Here is a 17,634-nt window from a genome sequence, read left to right as displayed (position 1 = left end):
TTACCTAACTCAGTAGATACCAGAAGAATTTCAAGAGTTAGCCATCCCTGAGGCTGTGTGTGGTCGCTCTTATGTCTAACGTTTAGTAAAGATGTAGGTACAGTGGGACTTTTTGTAATAGGGCTTTATAAATGAAAACATAGCAATGTATCAACCAGCTGACAATAAAGAGGGCCAACCAACTCTCTGGTAGAGAATGCAGTGATGACTAAAAACTGTCACCCGTAATAAAGCGCAGCGCGTAATGATAAACTGCATCTAACAGCTTTAATGAAGTGGCAGCTGCGTTCGTATCGATGATGATGCCATAGACTAGGACCGATAGGAACATCGACTGAATAATCTGCTTTCTACTATTTAGTGAGAGGCAGGATCTATTTCTATAGAATAAGCCCATTTATTCTCAGTTTATTAATCCAGATTCCCAGATATTTGTAAGCAGGGACATGATCATTATGGACACCATCAAAAGTACATATGCTTAAATCATTAGAGTTATTTTTATGCGCTCTAGAGAACAACATATACTTAGTTTAACCTACATTCAATACAAATTTTAGGTCAATCTTTTTTTTTTGTAATACCATGAAGGCAGGCTATGGTTCAGATAGAGCCTGGTCATCAGCAATAACATACACAACAGTATCCTCGGCATACAAGTGCAGGTAAAATATTTTTTACAGACAAGTCAATACTGTTAATGTAAATAGTAAAAAGTACAGGACCCAGAATCGGCCCCTGTGGGACACCTTTCGTGATATCCAGGAAACCTGACTTAACACCATCAGTAGATACACATTGAGTTCTATCTGTCAAGTAATTTTAAACCAGTTAAATGCAGCCTAGTCTAGGCCAATTGAGGAAAGCCTCTGAATTAGCAGTGAGTGATCAACAGTATCAAAGGCCTTTGACAGGTCAGTGAAGAGGGCAGCACAATGTTGCCTTTAATCCATACAGTTAACCACTTCATTTATAACCAGGGACGCAGCAGAGATAGTGCTGTGACCTGGTCTAAAACCCGATTGAAGTACATTTAGAATATGTTACATAGATATGAAAGATCTTAGCTGAGAATTAATCAAGGATTCTAATATTTTAGCTAGGCAACCGTTTAGAAATAGGGCGATCATTGTTGAGGTCACCAGCTCTGTGAAGAGGGAGTACATGGTCCATCTTCTATAATCCTCAGTTTAAAATGATGGGTTAATGACTCAACAATCAGAGGGGCAGAGATCTGCAGCGATAATGGCTCAAACATATCAGCCCCAGTGGAATTTGTTTTTACGTCAGTCTTAATTTTAAGCAAGGCATCTAGCACACCACAGATAGTAAATTGTTTAAATAAAAAAAAGTAATCAGGAGAAGTTGACGGGTTAACCGTCCAGTCAGCTAGAGGCTGGAAGAGGGAAGAGCAGTTGATTGACTGACCAGGATCAATTAAACCACAGTTTCTGTCAAATAAAACGCCTGCCGAGATAACATGATGTGTAAAAGCATCACTTATCCCATTCTTCTCAGTTATGACACCAGAGTCAGACAGAACTTGCTTAGGCAGGGAAGAAAAATGTGTACGCTTCAGTGCATTTGCTGTTTTCCAAAATTGGAAGGATCACCAGCAGAGTCACTTTCTTAATGGAGATAGTACATCTGTTTCTCAATTGTCTGAAAGATTGCCAGTCCACTACAGAGTCAATTTTCCTTGCTTTGGCACAATCCTGATTTCTCATCTGAATGAGCTCAGATAGCTCAGAAGAAAGTTATATCTATGAATTGTTTAAAAAGGATGTGTTTATAGATAGAAGGAGAAATAGAGAGAGAGAGGGAGGTAGAAAGAGAGGGAGAGGGATATAGATAGAGAGTGTGAGAGAGAGAGCGAGAGAGAGAAAGAAAGAGAAAGAAAGAAAGAGAGTGAGTGAGTGAGTGAGTGAGTGAGTGAGTGAGTGAGTGAGAAGCGTGAGAGAGGGAGAGAGAGAGAGGGCGAAAGAGAGAAGGAGAGTATGTGACTGTGGTGTTTGTATAGTTCGGTCTGAATGTGTGTGTCGGTCTGCATTTTATGTAATCTCTTTACCACTTTACCTTACAGTATCTTGATGATAAAACCTGTTGATCTTGCTCTGTCCCCAACTCACCCCAACACTTCAGTTCAGTTGAGTTCACTTCAGTTCAGTTGCAGCATCTCTGAGAGGGAGAAAGAGAGAGAGAGGGAGAGACAGAGAGAGAGAGAGAGAGAGAGACGGGAGAGAGAGAGAGTGAGAGAAGGAAAAATAGCGAGAGATGGAAATAGAGAGAGAGAGAGAGAGAGAGAGAGAGAGAGAGAGAGAGAGAGAGAGAGAGAGGGAGGGAGAAATAGCGAGAGATGTAAATAGCCAGAGAGAAAGAGAAGGAGAGAGAGAGCGAGAGAGCGAGCGAGGGAGGGAGAAAAAGATGGCTAGAGGGAGAGTGTGTGACTGTAGGGTTTGTAATAGTTTGGTCTGTGTGTGTGTGTCAGTCTGCTTTCAATGTCATGAAAACCTTTTGATCTTGCTATTGTCTGTCCCCAACTCACCCCGCCACTTCAGTTCAGAAGCAGCATCTCTGAGAGGGAGGGAGGCAGAGAGAGAGAGAGAGAGAGAGAGAGAGAGAGAGAGAGAGAGAGAGAGAGGTATTTGTATAGTTCGGTCTGAGTTTGTGTGTCAGACATGTCAGGAGCAACATCTCAACTTCTCTGTGAGGAAAATAGAGAGTGTGAGAGTATTTGTGTGTGCCATCTATATCTGTATGTGTGTAGTAGTGTAATAGTTATGTAGTATTTGTTTGTGTGTGTGTTTCTAGCAGTAGTACTGTGATAGTAGTGTAGAAGTAGTGTCGTAGGGTAGTAGTAGTGTGGTATTTGTACTAGTATTTGTGTAGTAGTAATGTGATAGTACTGTACTAGCAGTAGTGTGATAGTAGTAATAGTAGTAGTGTAGTAGTAGTTTAATAGTAGTGTGATTGTAGCATAGTACTAGTGTAGTAGTAGCATGATAGCAGTGTAGTAGTAGTGTGATACTAGTGTAGTAGTAGTAGTAGTAGTAGTGTGTTAGTAGCGGTGGTAGTAGTGGTATGATAGTATTGTAGTAGTAGTTTAGTAGTGGTGTAGTAGTGATGTGATATTAGTGTTATAATGTGGTGGTAGTAGTAGTAGTAGTTGTGTGAGAGTAGTGTTGTAGTAGTGTGAGAGTAGTAGTGTGATAGTGGTGTGATAGTGGTTTAGTAGTAGTGTAGTAGTAGCAGCAGTAGTAGTAGTGGTGTGATAGCAGTGTAGTAGTAGTGTGAGAGTAGTAGTGTGATAGTGTTGTGATAGTGGTGTAGTAGTAGTGTAGTAGTAGCAGCAGTAGTAGTAGTGTCATAGCAGTGTAGTAGTAGTGTAGTTGTAGTGTGATAGTAGTAGTGTGATAGTGGTGTAATCGTAGCAATAGTAGTGTGATAGCAGTGTAGTAGTAGTGTAGTAGTAGTGTGATAGTAGTAGTGTGATAGTGGTGTAATCGTAACAGTAGTAGTGTGATAGCAGTGTAGTAGTAGTGTCGTAGTCGTGTGATAGTAGTAGTGTGATAGTGGTGTAGTAGTAGTGTGATAGTAGTGTGATAGGGGTGTGATAGTGGTGTAGTAGTAGTATTGTAGTAGCAGTAGTAGTAGTAGTAGTAGTAGTAGTAGTAGTAGTAGTGTGATAGTAGTGTAGTAGTGGTGTGATAGTGGTGTGATAGTAGTGTAGTAGTAGTGTGATAGTAGTAGTAGTAGTAGTAGTAGTAGTAGTAGTAGTAGTGTGATAGTAGTGTAGTAGTTGTGTGATAGTGGTGTGATAGTAGTGTAGTAGTAGTGGTGGAATAGCAGTGTAGTAGTAGTGTGATAGTAGTAGTGTGATAGTGGCGTGATAGTGGTGTAGTAATAGTGTAGTAGTAGCAGTAGTAGTAGTAGTAGTAGTAGTGTAGTAGTAGTGTGATAGTAGTGTAGTAGTGGTGTGATAGTAGTGTAGTAGTAGTAGTAGTGTGATAGTAGTAGTAGTAGTGGTGTGATAGCAGTGTGATAGTGGTGTGATAGTGGTGTAGTAGTAGTGTAGTAGTCGTGTGATAGTAGTAGTGTGATAGTGGTGTAATCGTAGCAATAGTAGTGTGATAGCAGTGTAGTAGTAGTGTGATAGTAGTAGTGTGATAGTGGCGTGATAGTGGTGTAGTAGTAGTGTAGTAGTAGCAGCAGTAGTAGTAGTAGTAGTAGTAGTAGTAGTAGTGTAGTAGTAGTGTGATAGTAGTGTAGTAGTGGTGTGATAGTAGTGTAGTAGTAGTAGTAGTAGTGTGATAGTAGTAGTAGTAGTGGTGTGATAGTGGTGTGATAGTAGTGGTGGTAGTAGTGGTGTGATAGTAGTGTAGTAGTAGTAGTAGTGTGAAAGTAGTGGTGGTAGTAGTGGTGTGATAGTAGTGATGTGATATTAGTGTTATAATGTGGTGGTAGTAGTAGTAGTAGTTGTGTGAGAGTAGTGTTGTAGTAGTAGTAGTAGTGTGATAGTAGTAGTAGTTGTGTGATATCAGTGTAGTAGTTGTGTAGTAGTACTGTTATAGTTGTGTATTAGTAGTGTGACAGTATACTAGTATTGACTAGTATTTGTGTACTACTAGTAGTAGTAGTAGTAGTAGTTTGATAGTAGTGCAGTGGTAGTGTAGTAGTAGTGTAGTGGTGGTGTAGTAGTGTGATATTAGTGTTATAATGTGGTGGTAGTAGTAGTAGTAGTAGTAGTAGTGTGATAGTAGTGTAGTAGTAGTAGAAGTGTGATAGTAGTGGTGGTAGTAGTGGTGTGATAGTAATGTAGTAGTAGTACTAGTGTGTTAGTAGTGGTGGTAGTAGTGGTGTGATAGTAGTGTAGTAGTAGTAGAAGTGTGATAGTAATAGTAGTAGTAGTAGTAGTAGTGGTGTGATGGTAGTGTAGTAGTAGTAGTAGTAGTAGTAGTTTGATAGCAGTGGTGGTAGTAGTGGTATGATAGTAGTGTAGTAGTAGTGTAGTAGTGGTGTAGTAGTGATGTGATATTAGTGTTATAATGTGGTGGTAGTAGTAGTTGTGTGATAGTAGTGTAGTAGTAGTGTGATAGTAGTAGTAGTGTTGTAGGAGTGTGATAGTAGTGTGATAGTGGTGTGATAGTAGTCTAGTAGTAGTTTAATAGTAGTAGTGATGGTAGTAGTAGCTGTGAAGCTGTGAAGATTTATTGGTATGGAAAACACATGTTTACAATGCCAAACAAATGGAATAGATAATAAATAAATGGGAAATAAACAAGGGAAACATTAGTGGACGTTACATTCGCATATGTTTTAAAAGAATATAGACATTTCAAATGTTTTATTACTGGCTATGTACAGTGTTGTAACAAAGTGCAAGTAGTTCTCTCCCCCTCCTCTCTCTCTTCGCTTCTTAGCATCAACACCAGGACTTTACAGTTTTCTTTATTGCTTTGGTGCTATTTTCACAAGTATGTGGTAAGTTTTCTAAACTCTTAGTACAACACTCCAAACTGGTAACACTTGTTACATAGTCTTATATTGAAAACTTTTTTATTGTACATTCGTTTTGTTTGGAGACATCTTTCACCACACATCCATTGATTCAAAATATACGTTTATTGTGCAATACCATGACAACTCACCAAAACACAACATAATGATATCTTAATTTAGTTGTTTTAACAACCAATTAATCCAATAGCAAAATAAATGCAAGACAGCAGTTTCAAAATTATAATCTGAATGTAGTATGCAATAGTACCATAAATGACAGTACATTACCCTGTTTTCACATTAGGCTATACACTTGCACTACCCATTAAATATCACCCATCAAAAATGTAAAATTCCATCCCATGCGCAAATAAAGGTGTTGTCACGCCCTGGTCTTAGTATTTTGGTCAGGCCAGGGTGTGACATGGGTTATTTATGTGGTGTGTTTTGTCTAGGTTTTTTTTTGTAGGTAATGGGATTGTGGTTAGTGGGGTTGTCTAGAAAAGTCGATGGTTGCCTGGAGTGGTTCTCAATCAGAGGCAGGTGTTTATCGTTGTCTCTGATTGGGAACCATATTTAGGCAGCCATATTCTTTGAGTGTTTCGTGGGTGATTGTTCCTGTCTGTGTTTGTTTGCACCAGAATAGGCTGTTTAGGATTTTCACGTTTATTGTTTTGTTCTGTTCGTGTTTATCTTTTATTAAAGATGTAGCGAAATAACCACGCTGCATTTTGGTCCTCCTCACATTCACCGGAAGAAAACCTTAACAGGTGTGATAATTTAAGACATCTTTCAAAACCATTGAACCAAAAATATATTCTTCAGATATAATTACAACATAGGTGTACTGTAATCAAATGAAACGAACATAACGTTTAGCGGGCACTAGTTGCATCAAGCCTGTCTTGAGCATTTTTGCCCATAGGTTCTCATCATCAGTGCAGCAATGTCCTCAATGTCCTCATTGTTCATGCATCTGTGGAAAAAACAAACTTTTAGCGTGGTGAATCCAAGCCTTGCATACAGCAGGTCAGAAATTGTAATGGTTTTCCTCCTCTTCTTCCGAAGAGGCGAAACGGATCAGAGGACCAATATGCGGCGTGGTAAGTGTCCATGGTTGTTTATTTAAAAACATGAACTGAACACTCAATGAATACAAAACAATAAACGTGAACAAAACCGAAACAGTACCGTGTGGCGAACAGACACGGAAACAATCACCCACAAACACACAGTGAAACCCAGGCTACCTAAGTATGATTCTCAATCAGAGACAACTAATGACACCTGCCTCTGATTGAGAACCATACTAGGCCGAAACATAGAAATTCCCAAAACCTAGAAAAACAAACATAGACAACCCACCCAACTCACGCCCTGACCATACTAAATAAATACAAAACAAAGGAAATTAAGGTCAGAACGTGACAGAAATGATGTCATTGCATGCCTCATCCATGGCCTGGAGGAGGGTGGCACGCTCATAGGGATGAAAATCACACCTTCCACCTGCATAGAATAGAATCAAACTTTATTGTCCATCCAGGATAGACATTTTTCTTTGGCATCACCTTCCATTAAAATAATCACATACATTCTCACATCAGACACATTTAAACCAGTCAGTCCATCATGTTGCATACACTAACAACATAGAGGACATGAATACATTCACTCACAAACGACCACTGACCCAACTGCACTGGATAGATAAGTACATGTACTGATGCAATTTCCGTTGGATTTAGTAGTCCAACAGCACAGGGAACTAATTAATGTTCTGTCACGGTGCTGACTTTTGCCCAATACCTGCAGCAAAAGCCTCTACCCCGTCTTCTGGCTGGGCAGAGTAATTTAAGATTTTAGTTACTTCGGTGTAACAAGGGCCTTGCCGTGTGGCCCTATCAACCTTCCTATGTATTCGTAATGGCACTTCGCGTGAGTTGGGTTTGTTCCTTCTTTCACGTTGTCACTCCCTTATTTTCCGGTCTAGTATGAGGCCTTGGATAGATATACTCCTATTTAAATATTCTTAAGCGTTATGGATTCCTATATTTCCTTACCCTCAAGTTATCTTTACCTATGTATATATCAATACCTAATAACAACTCCTATTAGTTATTATGCTCGTCAGCTAGTAGTCACTCAGAAACTAGTATTGGTATATGTTTTGACTCTCTTAAAAATATATTATTGTCCACACAATGAAATATTCTTTAGTGCAATCACTTTAACCTATAACCAGGGTCACTTTCTGTTCAGTGAGAGTGTCCAAGGCATTTGCTCTCCAGATCGTTAATCTGGCCTAGTTGTCAAAGTTTCAAGCTTTTATTAAGTCACTCTGTTTTTTGTCTTATACACATCATTACAATTCAATGGTTATACAGTTTCTAAATACAACATTAATGCTCAATCAATCCTTAATGCTTTAAGCTATGCCAGATAATATTGCAAAACTTTAAATGCGTTAACACTTCTAACAATATTGACTAAATAGCAAAAATAGTTAAATTACCTTAAATGCTCAGCCCCTTGGTCCCTTTCCCGTAATCGGTATTCTCGCAGCTATGACGTTAGATTCCGAATTCCAGTATCTTAATACCCTTACAACTCTGTGTATGGACTCAATATATTGTAACTGGTACTTTGCTGTTTCCTTGTATTGCCAATCACATCTGTACCTGATGTCTCACTGAGTGACTGCCACTTCGTCTGTATTCAAGAGGCGTTTAGACCTCTGTGTTTCATAGACTCAGTCTCGGGGTCACTAAGTTCAACCAAGTATATTCAGATAGTGATCCAATAAGTACTTAGGCAAAATAATCCAGTTCTCTAATATTGGTATAGTCTAACAAAAAGAGTATAGTGCAAAAGTAAATTTACCTGTGATGATTCTCCATATGAAGTCTGTCTCATATGTTAACGAGGATCATACTGTCTTATGATCTCTGTTCTCTTTATATACCTTTTTACAGGGGAAGTTCCCACTGGTGCTGTAGACCTACATAACCTTAGGCCTGTGTGTTAAACTACTGACTCTCACATTGCTGCTTCCGTGTTACTGTTGGCTGATTCGACTCAATCATACCAGCTGGTTGTTTCTACCACTGGAGGTGGCGTAGGTGGTATGTCAAGCGTCAGCTGGGAGAAGTCTATAATAGGTATCTCCTCTGCTTCTCCCTGTTGTCCAGTTTCCGCAGGTGCGGTCCATGGTTCCATGAGGTCCCGTGAATGCCCTGTGTTGTAGTCCCCATTGCTTGATGGAGTGGGCAGATTATTTTTGTCTCTTGTCACACCCTCTCCAGCATCTGAACACTCCTTTTTCTTAGTTCCTCGCCTCATTATTCCCCCATCATAGCATACCCCTAACATTAGCCCATCTATTCTCTGTATCATGCCATAGCTAACCTCCTGCCCATCTTCCATCTTCAACCAATACCTACTCTTGAGGTACTGTCCTCCGTTACGGATCTAGCAGTTATTCTGCCGTACAATAGAAGGTTTACATATGACCCATCTTTGGGCCAGTCCTCTGTTTCATCTTCTGCATATGTACAGTACTTATACTTATTACTTGTTGCACCACAAAAGCCTTTCAAACGTATGTAAAAGACCTATACCCACGTCTGGTATCTCTAATTATTTTTCCTTTCGTTATGCTAGAACAACCCTCGCACCGATGGTTCCATCCTCCCCTGGTCCTGGCTCCATCCTGTGTAATATATTTCATTGTTTAGCCCTGATAACTCTATCTTCCCGTTTGCCTGCCCCATTCTATTTCTTTACCATTATACACAACCCTCAACTTTGCCTCTTCTCTGTCCTGGGTCATTTCCCAAGCCATCCCTCTTTTTACCATTACCCTCATTTTTGGCCAATCTCTGGCTTCCTCTAAGCAACCTAAACACACACTCTCCAAATCTTTCCCTCGCCTTCCATGTGGAGTCCCCTTTACACTAAATGCACACCCTCCACATATGTCTAGTTCCCTGGTATTTTCCCAACACAACATATGCCCCTCGCAACAGTCATTCAGGTCAGGCCTATCCATTATTTGCCAATGTTCAATGAATGTCTCCATCCTAGCCATACGCCATTCTCCTAGGATCTTTGCTTCCTCATACATCTGTTCTTCCTCTGAAGCTTTCTGATTCCTATAATTCAGGGAAGATTGGTTAGACCATTATGTTATTGTCGCCTGCCTTTCTTGGCCTTCTTCTTGCCCTTCCTACTTCTTCCATACCTATAAGTTCATCCCCAATGTATTTCAGCTCCCTTCTCAGATCTCCTGCTGCTGCCTCACACCTCACTACTGAACTAGTAAGATCTGCAATTTTGGACCAGTTAGGTCCCTCGCCCTTATGACCTGATCCATCTCCTTGTATGGTTTTACATTGTCTTTCCTCTGTTGCCTTTAGTGCCCAGATAGATCGCCAGGCTGGCCCCTGTGCCGTCTGCCTCCTAACTCCTGCGTCTAGCAGCCCGCTAGGGCCATTCTCTTTTGAGCCACGCCCAAACCATCCTTTCACTAACTGCCTACCTCTCTCTTTCTGTCTTTCCTCCTTTTCTTTCCTCGATATCTGATTATCCTGTCTGTGCCTTGGGGTATACCTTCTTAGTCTCCTTATCTTCAAACCTGGTCCCTCTCCATGTTCTTCCTTGCTTTCTTCTATAAGGAAAACCGGTTATTTTCCTTGCCCCTCTACCTTTTTCTGGGCCCGTACCTCTTCCTCAGTTAATCTCCTCCTCACTCCATGTTTACTAGCTCTTGGCCTATAGATATCTCCTAACATCATTTCTCCCCATCATGCAAGCCCCTATGTTGCAATCCAACATCTTCCACTTAAGGCCAAATCTCCTGACGGTGCTCTCGTGCCACTCTGCCCCGTCCTTATCTCGCCTCATAGCACTGATGTTTTTTTCTCCAGGACTTCTAAGTCCTCTTTGGTCCAAAAATTCTCCAAGTCCCCTAACATAACTTGGGGCTCCCTCCTTGTGTCTCTTTCCATTGTTTTTTAAATTTATTTATTGTTTTACATTTTTACCCCCAATTTCGTGGTGTCCAATTGTTGTAGTAGCTACTACCTTGTCTCATCGCTACAACCCGTACGGGCTTGGGAGAGACGAAGGTTGAAAGTCATGTGTCCTCCGATACACAACCCAACCTAGCCGCACTGCTTCTTAACACAGCGCACATCCAACCCGGAAGCCAGCCGCACCAATGTGTCGGAGGAAACACCTTGCACCTGGCAACCTTGGTTAGCCCGCACTGCGCCCGGCCTGCCACAGGAGTCGCTGGTGCGCAATGAGACAAGGACATCCCTACCGACCAAGCCCTCCCTAACCCGGACGACGCTAGGGCCAATTGTGCGTCGCCCCATGGACCTCCCGGTCGCGGCCGGTTACGACAGAGCCTGGGCGCGAACCCAGAGTCTCTGATGGTACAGCTGGCACTGCAGTACAGCGACCTTAACCACTGCGCCACCCGGGAGGCCTCTTTCCATTGTTGTCCTTACATTTTTCATCACCAGAGGTGGTGATCCATATTTCCAATTCGCTGGCCGACATGGGCATTTGTTACTATCTTTGAAGTCTACTATTGTATTTTCTTTCCTTCCTATTGCCACTCTACGCCTTCCTGCTGTGGCTTTCATGTTAACCCCGAATCCCCAGGATGTAACTGCGCCAAATACTCCTCCTCACCTATTCTTTCTATCAGATACGCCTCATGAGGTTCATAACAATCCTCGCATAGCCATGTGGTTCCAGATAGGACTTCCCCATGTATGTCTTCCTGCTCCAATTCTCCAGGGGAATGTCATGTCCCCACACTCCATATTCCATCCGGTGGAATCTATCTAATAGGCCACTAGTAAATCCTGGATACTTATAGGTTCTATTTTTTGCATACGGTAAAATAATACCCTTGCTTCCTCCCAGTATTCTATTATCCCATGAGGAGGAATTTCCAGGGTGTAAGTATAACACTATATCATTCAACCATTTAGCTTCAGGACTTGGTCCTGTAATTCACCTCTGCGTGCTGCGCCTTACTCGATTCCCTTTCAGACATAATATATCTAAGCCCCCTTGATCCATACCCTGTTTTAGGCCCTCTGTGTGTGTTAGGTTCATTTCTGTTTTGTCGCGCACCAGTGTGGTCGGGGGGGCCACTTCCCTTTTAGCTCGCTCTAGGGTGCTAGTATTGTTTTCGCCTGGTTCACGGGGTGTTGTTATTGCTGCACTTGCAGATGCATGATTTGTGGTCATGCTATTTTGGCTCATCCGAGGCCAACGCGTTGTTATCATCCTCCTAGGCCAGGCCGAGGTGTTGAAAGCAGTCGTTAAACTGTGGCTCTCAACACTTTCCCAAGGTGAACTGGTCGTACTTTGATCATAGATACATTTGATCTCTGTTATATTCTCTGCATCACCCAGCTGTCCCCTCCACTGGCCGCCTTTATATGAATTCATATATTGTCCATTTTCACATGTCTGATTAACCAGTACTGGTCCTTTAGTTATATTTACTATATACCCTTGGAGTGTGTTACTGGTCACTAATTTCCACAACACCACTATGGTGTTATTATGATCCCAGGTCAGATTCCATTTCGTAATATTATATTTCTGTTTTAACTTGACTGAAGGGTGTCCTGGACACAGTGAGTCATTTGTTATGGTGCATTGTACAGGTGTGCCCCATCTCGTTGTAAATGCTCTATAGGTTGGTATAGAGTTGGCACATTTTTCTTGGAGTATCTCTAGTCCCTGTACTAATTCTCTCTCTTGTTTTTCATACACTATCCCTTTAGTCCTATTATTATGGCGGTGGGTACTAATATTATGGTGGAAAGGATACTTACCCACCAGCACCATCCCACCTTACATTCCCTATGTCTGGTTCTATATTCTCCCAGCCTCATTTCCCTGTGGAAACAGAGGGAGACATTCTAGTTAGTTTTGTTTTCTTTCTTATTTATTTTTTACAAATGGGGGACCTAGTATGGCCTGTGTCCCTTTGTCTAGATGTGCCCTCTCCAGGGTCTTGTGTGTTTGAGGTTAGTTTTCTTTTTATTAGGTTAATCAGCCTTCTAATTTTTCCTTGTGGATCAGGTAGAGCAGCTTCATTTCTACCCCTTCCCTCTCCAGGAGCTGCTTTCCTGTCCACCAACATGTGGCACGAGTATACACAGTCCAATTTGGTTTTGGGGTCCTGGGCAATGTATATTTGCCAGCCCAATTTCACCATGTGCCTTTCTCTTTTGTCACCCCTTACGGGTTCTGTATCCTCTATGGCCATAAGCTTGGAGACACAGCACATTGTCTTCTCTTTCCTCATTAACCTGCCCCAGTTATGTTCTCTCACTGGCTTGCATGGCTTACATGTTCCCACCAGCATCTTCTCATTACCCCATGGTGGTCGTTTCTCTCATGGTTATTGTCTAATTCATATTCATCATCTTGTTCCCAGTCACGTCTGTTTGTCAACATCTGACTTGGGTAAGTCTTAGGGTTCCATAGGGAAAGTTTCCCTTCTACCATCATCCAACATTCTGGTTCTCCTGGTTGTGTGTCATATCCTGTCACTGGGACTGGGTCACCTTTCCTTTCCTCCAGCCACTGTTCACAATTTTTGTATGTACTTATTCCTCCAGCCAATCTGAAGGGCCCTGCTTCTACAGGCCATAGGCCTTCCTCCCTTCTCACTGGAGTGAGTAGGCTACCTCTTAACAGGTCATTCCCCCCTCTCAGTTTCTGAGGTCTGCACTCCACACAGTTCTTCTGGACCAACACACCTCTGTGCGTCCATACACATGTGCACTGCTTCGGCTCCCATCCTGATGTCACTACCTGTACTCCTACCATGCAGTTTGGAAATACGTCCCTATCACATCTCTTGCACCAGAGAACCCTTCCTACTCTTTGCCTACCACCTCTCTTACCACAGTCACTTCCTGTGGCTATCTGCCTTATGCTCATCTTGGCCGGGCCTTCATACTGCACCTCCCCTGTGGGTTCTCCGCATACCTCACATGGGGCTATGTTCATATAACCTCACCTGCTTTCGTGCCACACAGCCCTGGTATTCCCCCCGAACTACCACTCCTGCTTTCGCCAGTTGTTCGTGTCTTAGATGAGTGGTTATCCATACTGCGTCATCCGAGCGTCTCACCTGTATTCCTGACCTGCAGGTCAACATGTGCAGCCACTCTGGATGAACTACTCTGGTGGACATACCTTTTTAAGTTGTGCAACGTCTACCGTTATATCACCGTCTACTTTGATCGTGTTTGCACTGATCACGGCAATTACCTGGCGTCTTTTTCTGTATTTTTTTGTTTGTTTTTGTTTTTGTTGGGTTTACTCTATTCCCCGTGTCAGCTCCTGGTCTTAATCCTAATCCAGTCTCCCACCTGTAACACACAAGGTAGAGGGGGAGACTGCGCATTAGCTATTTCCACCACTGTGCTGATGTTGGGTAGTCCCATCAATTCTCTTGGGCTAGGCCCTGTGTCTGTTGGAGTTAAGTTCATTTCCACACAGGCCTGTGGCAACTTAGGTCCCCAATCTTTCTCTGCCTTTCATAACCCTAGGGTCGTCTTTAATTTCCCTATGGTCCTTTCGGCACAGCCATTGGCCTGTGGGGTGTAAGGGGGGGAGTATATGTGTGCTAACCCCACACACCACTCCTCCACCTTCTTCTTCTTATACTGTCTTCCATTATCGGTTCTAATGGATGGGAAAGGACCTAGAGCAAGGGTTAGAAGGTTAAGCATTTTCAACACTGGCACCGCATTGGATGAATTTGATGTGAGCACTATTGAGTATCCTGTAGCCATACACACCGCTACTATAGCGTACCTGTGCCCTAAGGAGGTTGCAATCTTCATAGGACCCATAGTATCTAATGCTATTTGCTTCCATGGTGTGTTGCACTTGCTTCCATGGTGTGTTGCACTTGCTTCCATGTTGTGTTGACCTGCTATCCTGCCTAGGTTACTAATCTTTTGTTCTTGGCATATGATGCATTTCTTGCATATTTCTTGTACTTCTTCTCTAGTATAGAAAATGCCCTCGTTTGTTAGCCTTTTCATGAATATGCGGGACCCCAAGTGGCCCCAATCCTCATGGAGTGCTCTCAGTTTGTCTGTTTCTCGTGTATAGAGAACTATTCTTCCCATTTGAACTAGTTCATCTACCTATTTATTGCCTAGTTGGTTAAAGTCTGCTTCTGCACTTACTGACTCGGCAGTATGAGCCTTTTAATGACTTACCACTATGTTCATTTCATCCATTAACTCATGGATTTTCCTCCACTCACCCTCATATTGAATTGGCTTATTTTTGGCACCTCTGTACCCGTTATTCTGCCAAATCTTTTTATCTGAGGCCATAGCTTGCGCACAGTAATAACTGTCGGTCACTATTTCTATCCTTTTCAGATTAGACCCTATACAGTGTAAAAGTGCCTCCAGCACTGCCATTACCTCTGCCTTTTGGGCTGTCCCTGTTATTGATCGACTCTGTTTGGTCAGAGTATCTCCTGTAGCTTTATTTTTCACTATAACGCACCATCTGTTTTTTTTTCTTCTGACTTCTCGCTTCCACCCGTAAACACCACTATATCCCTGCGTTTTTCTTTTGGTGTTTTATGCTTCCTTTGCCTTGTACTCCCTTGGTTCCTACTACATTTCTCCATTTGTCCCAGGTGGTGGTTGTCACCCCTAGCATTTTCTTTGTGTGGTTGTCTGCCCATAGCCTGTTTAGCTGCTGGTGTTTTATTATAATTTGTTGACCCTGAGTCAGTGATACTATCTTGTTCCAATATATTATATGTATATATTTGTAATATATTATATGTATATATTTGTAATAGGGCCATCTTGGCTCCTTCAGACGTATATTTCATCACTGGTCCCTTTAAGTGTTTACTGCAGCACTTCACTGTTCTCTCCGATCCTTCATTGGCCACCCATATGAACCCGTCCCTATCTATGTCCTCCCCTTCTAATTTTACAAATATCCATAGGGTCAGATCGGGGTTTCTTGGCTCATTAGTCTGGGCTACAGCTGCCATCTTTTTAAAAAACTTTATCCATGATTCAGTCATTTTGTCTGTTCAAATGATGGGCTCTTTCCCATATTGCTTATGTGACAGCTCTAGTTGGTCATTTCGTCTAGTAATGCCTTTATAGCAATGCTTAGCTACTCTGCTATAGCTGGGGTATGTGGTTTCTAATATACCCTAGTTTACCTAGGCATTTCTGCATCTCATTAATTGTTTGTGGCTTCTCCATTCTCTGCACTTTTTCTAGGTATCCTTCACTCGCAGTTATTCCGTCGCTGATTGTGAAACCGAGAAAGCTGACTTCCTTCCTGCCTATCTGGCATTTTGTCAGATTCAGTTTCATGCCTGCAGTATTCAACTTGGTTAAGGCCTCTTTTGTGTCTGGCTATTTTGCATTGCTTCCCTGGCTTATATACTCCTCCAATTATTTTATGTGTGTTCTGACTCTCTCTATTTGGTCTGGAACATTTTTTTTTTCATATTTATGACTCCCCTTACTTATAATTATTTAGCGTCCGATAAGCTGAGGAGATTTTCTTCTCCTTGTAGCATATTTATCCCTAAGTGGTTTATTATTTTCATATATTTTTTAAAGTCCATCCTGAAATTTTACCCCGAGGCGTCCACTCTTTGCATTATTTACTTCCATGTAACGTCCCCTTCCCCTACTCCTGTGTCCGTGTCTAACTGACCTAATACATATGCACATGGGTCACTATCTGTCTCAGCTCTTTCAATGTAGTTATGTCTATGTTTAACTTCCTCTTAACTGCTGCTTTAATGACTGTGGTTTAAAACCGGCCTTTTTCGCTTCCTGTTGCCGCAGCTAATACTGTCAGTACCAGATATGGTCTCTGTTTCCAAATATTGACTGACTGTCTCACTGTCTCCCTGTTTACACTAATGAATTTTATAGAACTCAACATTTCTATGTAGTAACCTATAAGATAGTTCAACTTAATTAACCCGATACTCTCAATGACCCTGGGTCACAACAGATGCCATATATTCTTGTCATCTTTCTACTATTTAAAGACAAACCTTCAAATGATTAGATAAGGCCAAAACGCTACTAAACATAGCCTATGTTTTCTGTACTAATGAAATCTCTCTTTCGGGAGTCCACTGTATTTTATCTAACAATAACCTGGGTTAATCTTAACTCAGTCTCATCAATAATTTTATATATGTTTGCGTAGTATGGGATCCATTATCTACAGTACTTTATTATCCCTAAGAACTGCAACATATTTATTTTCCTAATAAAATTGAATGCTTATAAAATCACTCTTTTTCTACCTTCATCTTGGCGCTCAACATTACCCTAGTGTCTCCTAGATTCGTTGGAGTCCCGTCTTGTAGCAGGGCCATTGCCATGGGGTACCAGGGCTGTGCATAGAAGGCCACTTTGCCACAATACACACTTACATCCTCTGGCCCCTCTTCTTTTTCTGGGATGACTTTTTATTAGAACCCAATTTCGTATTACTACGAGGTCTGCCTGCCTTGACGGCGTTGAAAATAATTCACTCCTGTTGCCATCTCTTCACCTTGAGGTTTGTATAAATGTCCTATTTAGTTATAAACTCTTATAATATTTTCTTATTTCTCAGGGACTTTTCCTCAAAGAGTAGACTCTAACCCGCCATTGCTCTTTACCTTGAGATTTGATTTAGATGACCTATTTAGTTATAAACTCTATAGTACTTTCTAATTTCTCAGGGATTTTTTTCTCATGCAACGCCCATAGTGACACTTACGCACTATGTTAGCTTTACTTTCCCAAGGAAATAATACAATTTGAAAGTAGTTATACACTTTGAATAGAGACTGGTGTTTCTTAATCATTTTATAATTAATTTCCACCTGTTCCAACAATTTCTAGTGAAGTTGATCAGTCTTCACAGGAAATTCTTAGGATTCAGGGCTATTTGCCTAATCATGTTATTGGAGGGGCCGTCTGTTCCCTCTTGGTCAGAGGCCCCGGTGTATTCCTGGTACGCACATTGCGAGCCTAGTGCTGGGTAGACCTGCCTTTTGCCTGCGTACCATTTCCTGTTCTG

The 17,634-nt window shown here is 41.8% G+C and overlaps 1 protein-coding gene and 1 long non-coding RNA gene across 4 annotated transcripts in view; one reads left to right on the top strand and one right to left on the bottom strand.

Annotated features, from left to right (window-relative positions):
- The first annotated feature begins 2,685 nt into the window (after positions 1-2,685).
- Positions 2,686-17,634, top strand: part of LOC115135244 (alpha-2,8-sialyltransferase 8F-like) — a 38,970-nt gene continuing 24,021 nt past the window's right edge. For 2 of the 3 annotated variants that reach the window (XM_029669729.2, XM_029669725.2), the window contains exon 1: positions 5,377-5,481. In XM_029669729.2, coding sequence (XP_029525589.1) covers positions 5,477-5,481 — 5 coding nt within the window. In that variant the 5' untranslated portion in view covers positions 5,377-5,476. Of the gene's footprint in view, positions 2,725-5,376; positions 5,482-17,634 lie in introns of those variants that run through there. The other variant, XM_029669726.2, reaches the window with a different exon arrangement.
- LOC135573686 (uncharacterized) lies at positions 5,191-17,585 on the bottom strand. The gene is made up of 2 exons (XR_010464853.1): positions 8,015-17,585; positions 5,191-7,008 (listed from the first exon to the last, which is right to left on the bottom strand). It is a non-coding gene; the product is annotated as an uncharacterized LOC135573686 (long non-coding RNA).

Source organism: Oncorhynchus nerka, linkage group LG10, assembly GCF_034236695.1.
Source record: "Oncorhynchus nerka isolate Pitt River linkage group LG10, Oner_Uvic_2.0, whole genome shotgun sequence".
NCBI classification, from domain to species: Eukaryota; Metazoa; Chordata; class Actinopteri; order Salmoniformes; family Salmonidae; genus Oncorhynchus; species Oncorhynchus nerka.
This window is presented reverse-complemented; position numbering and strand designations above follow the sequence as displayed.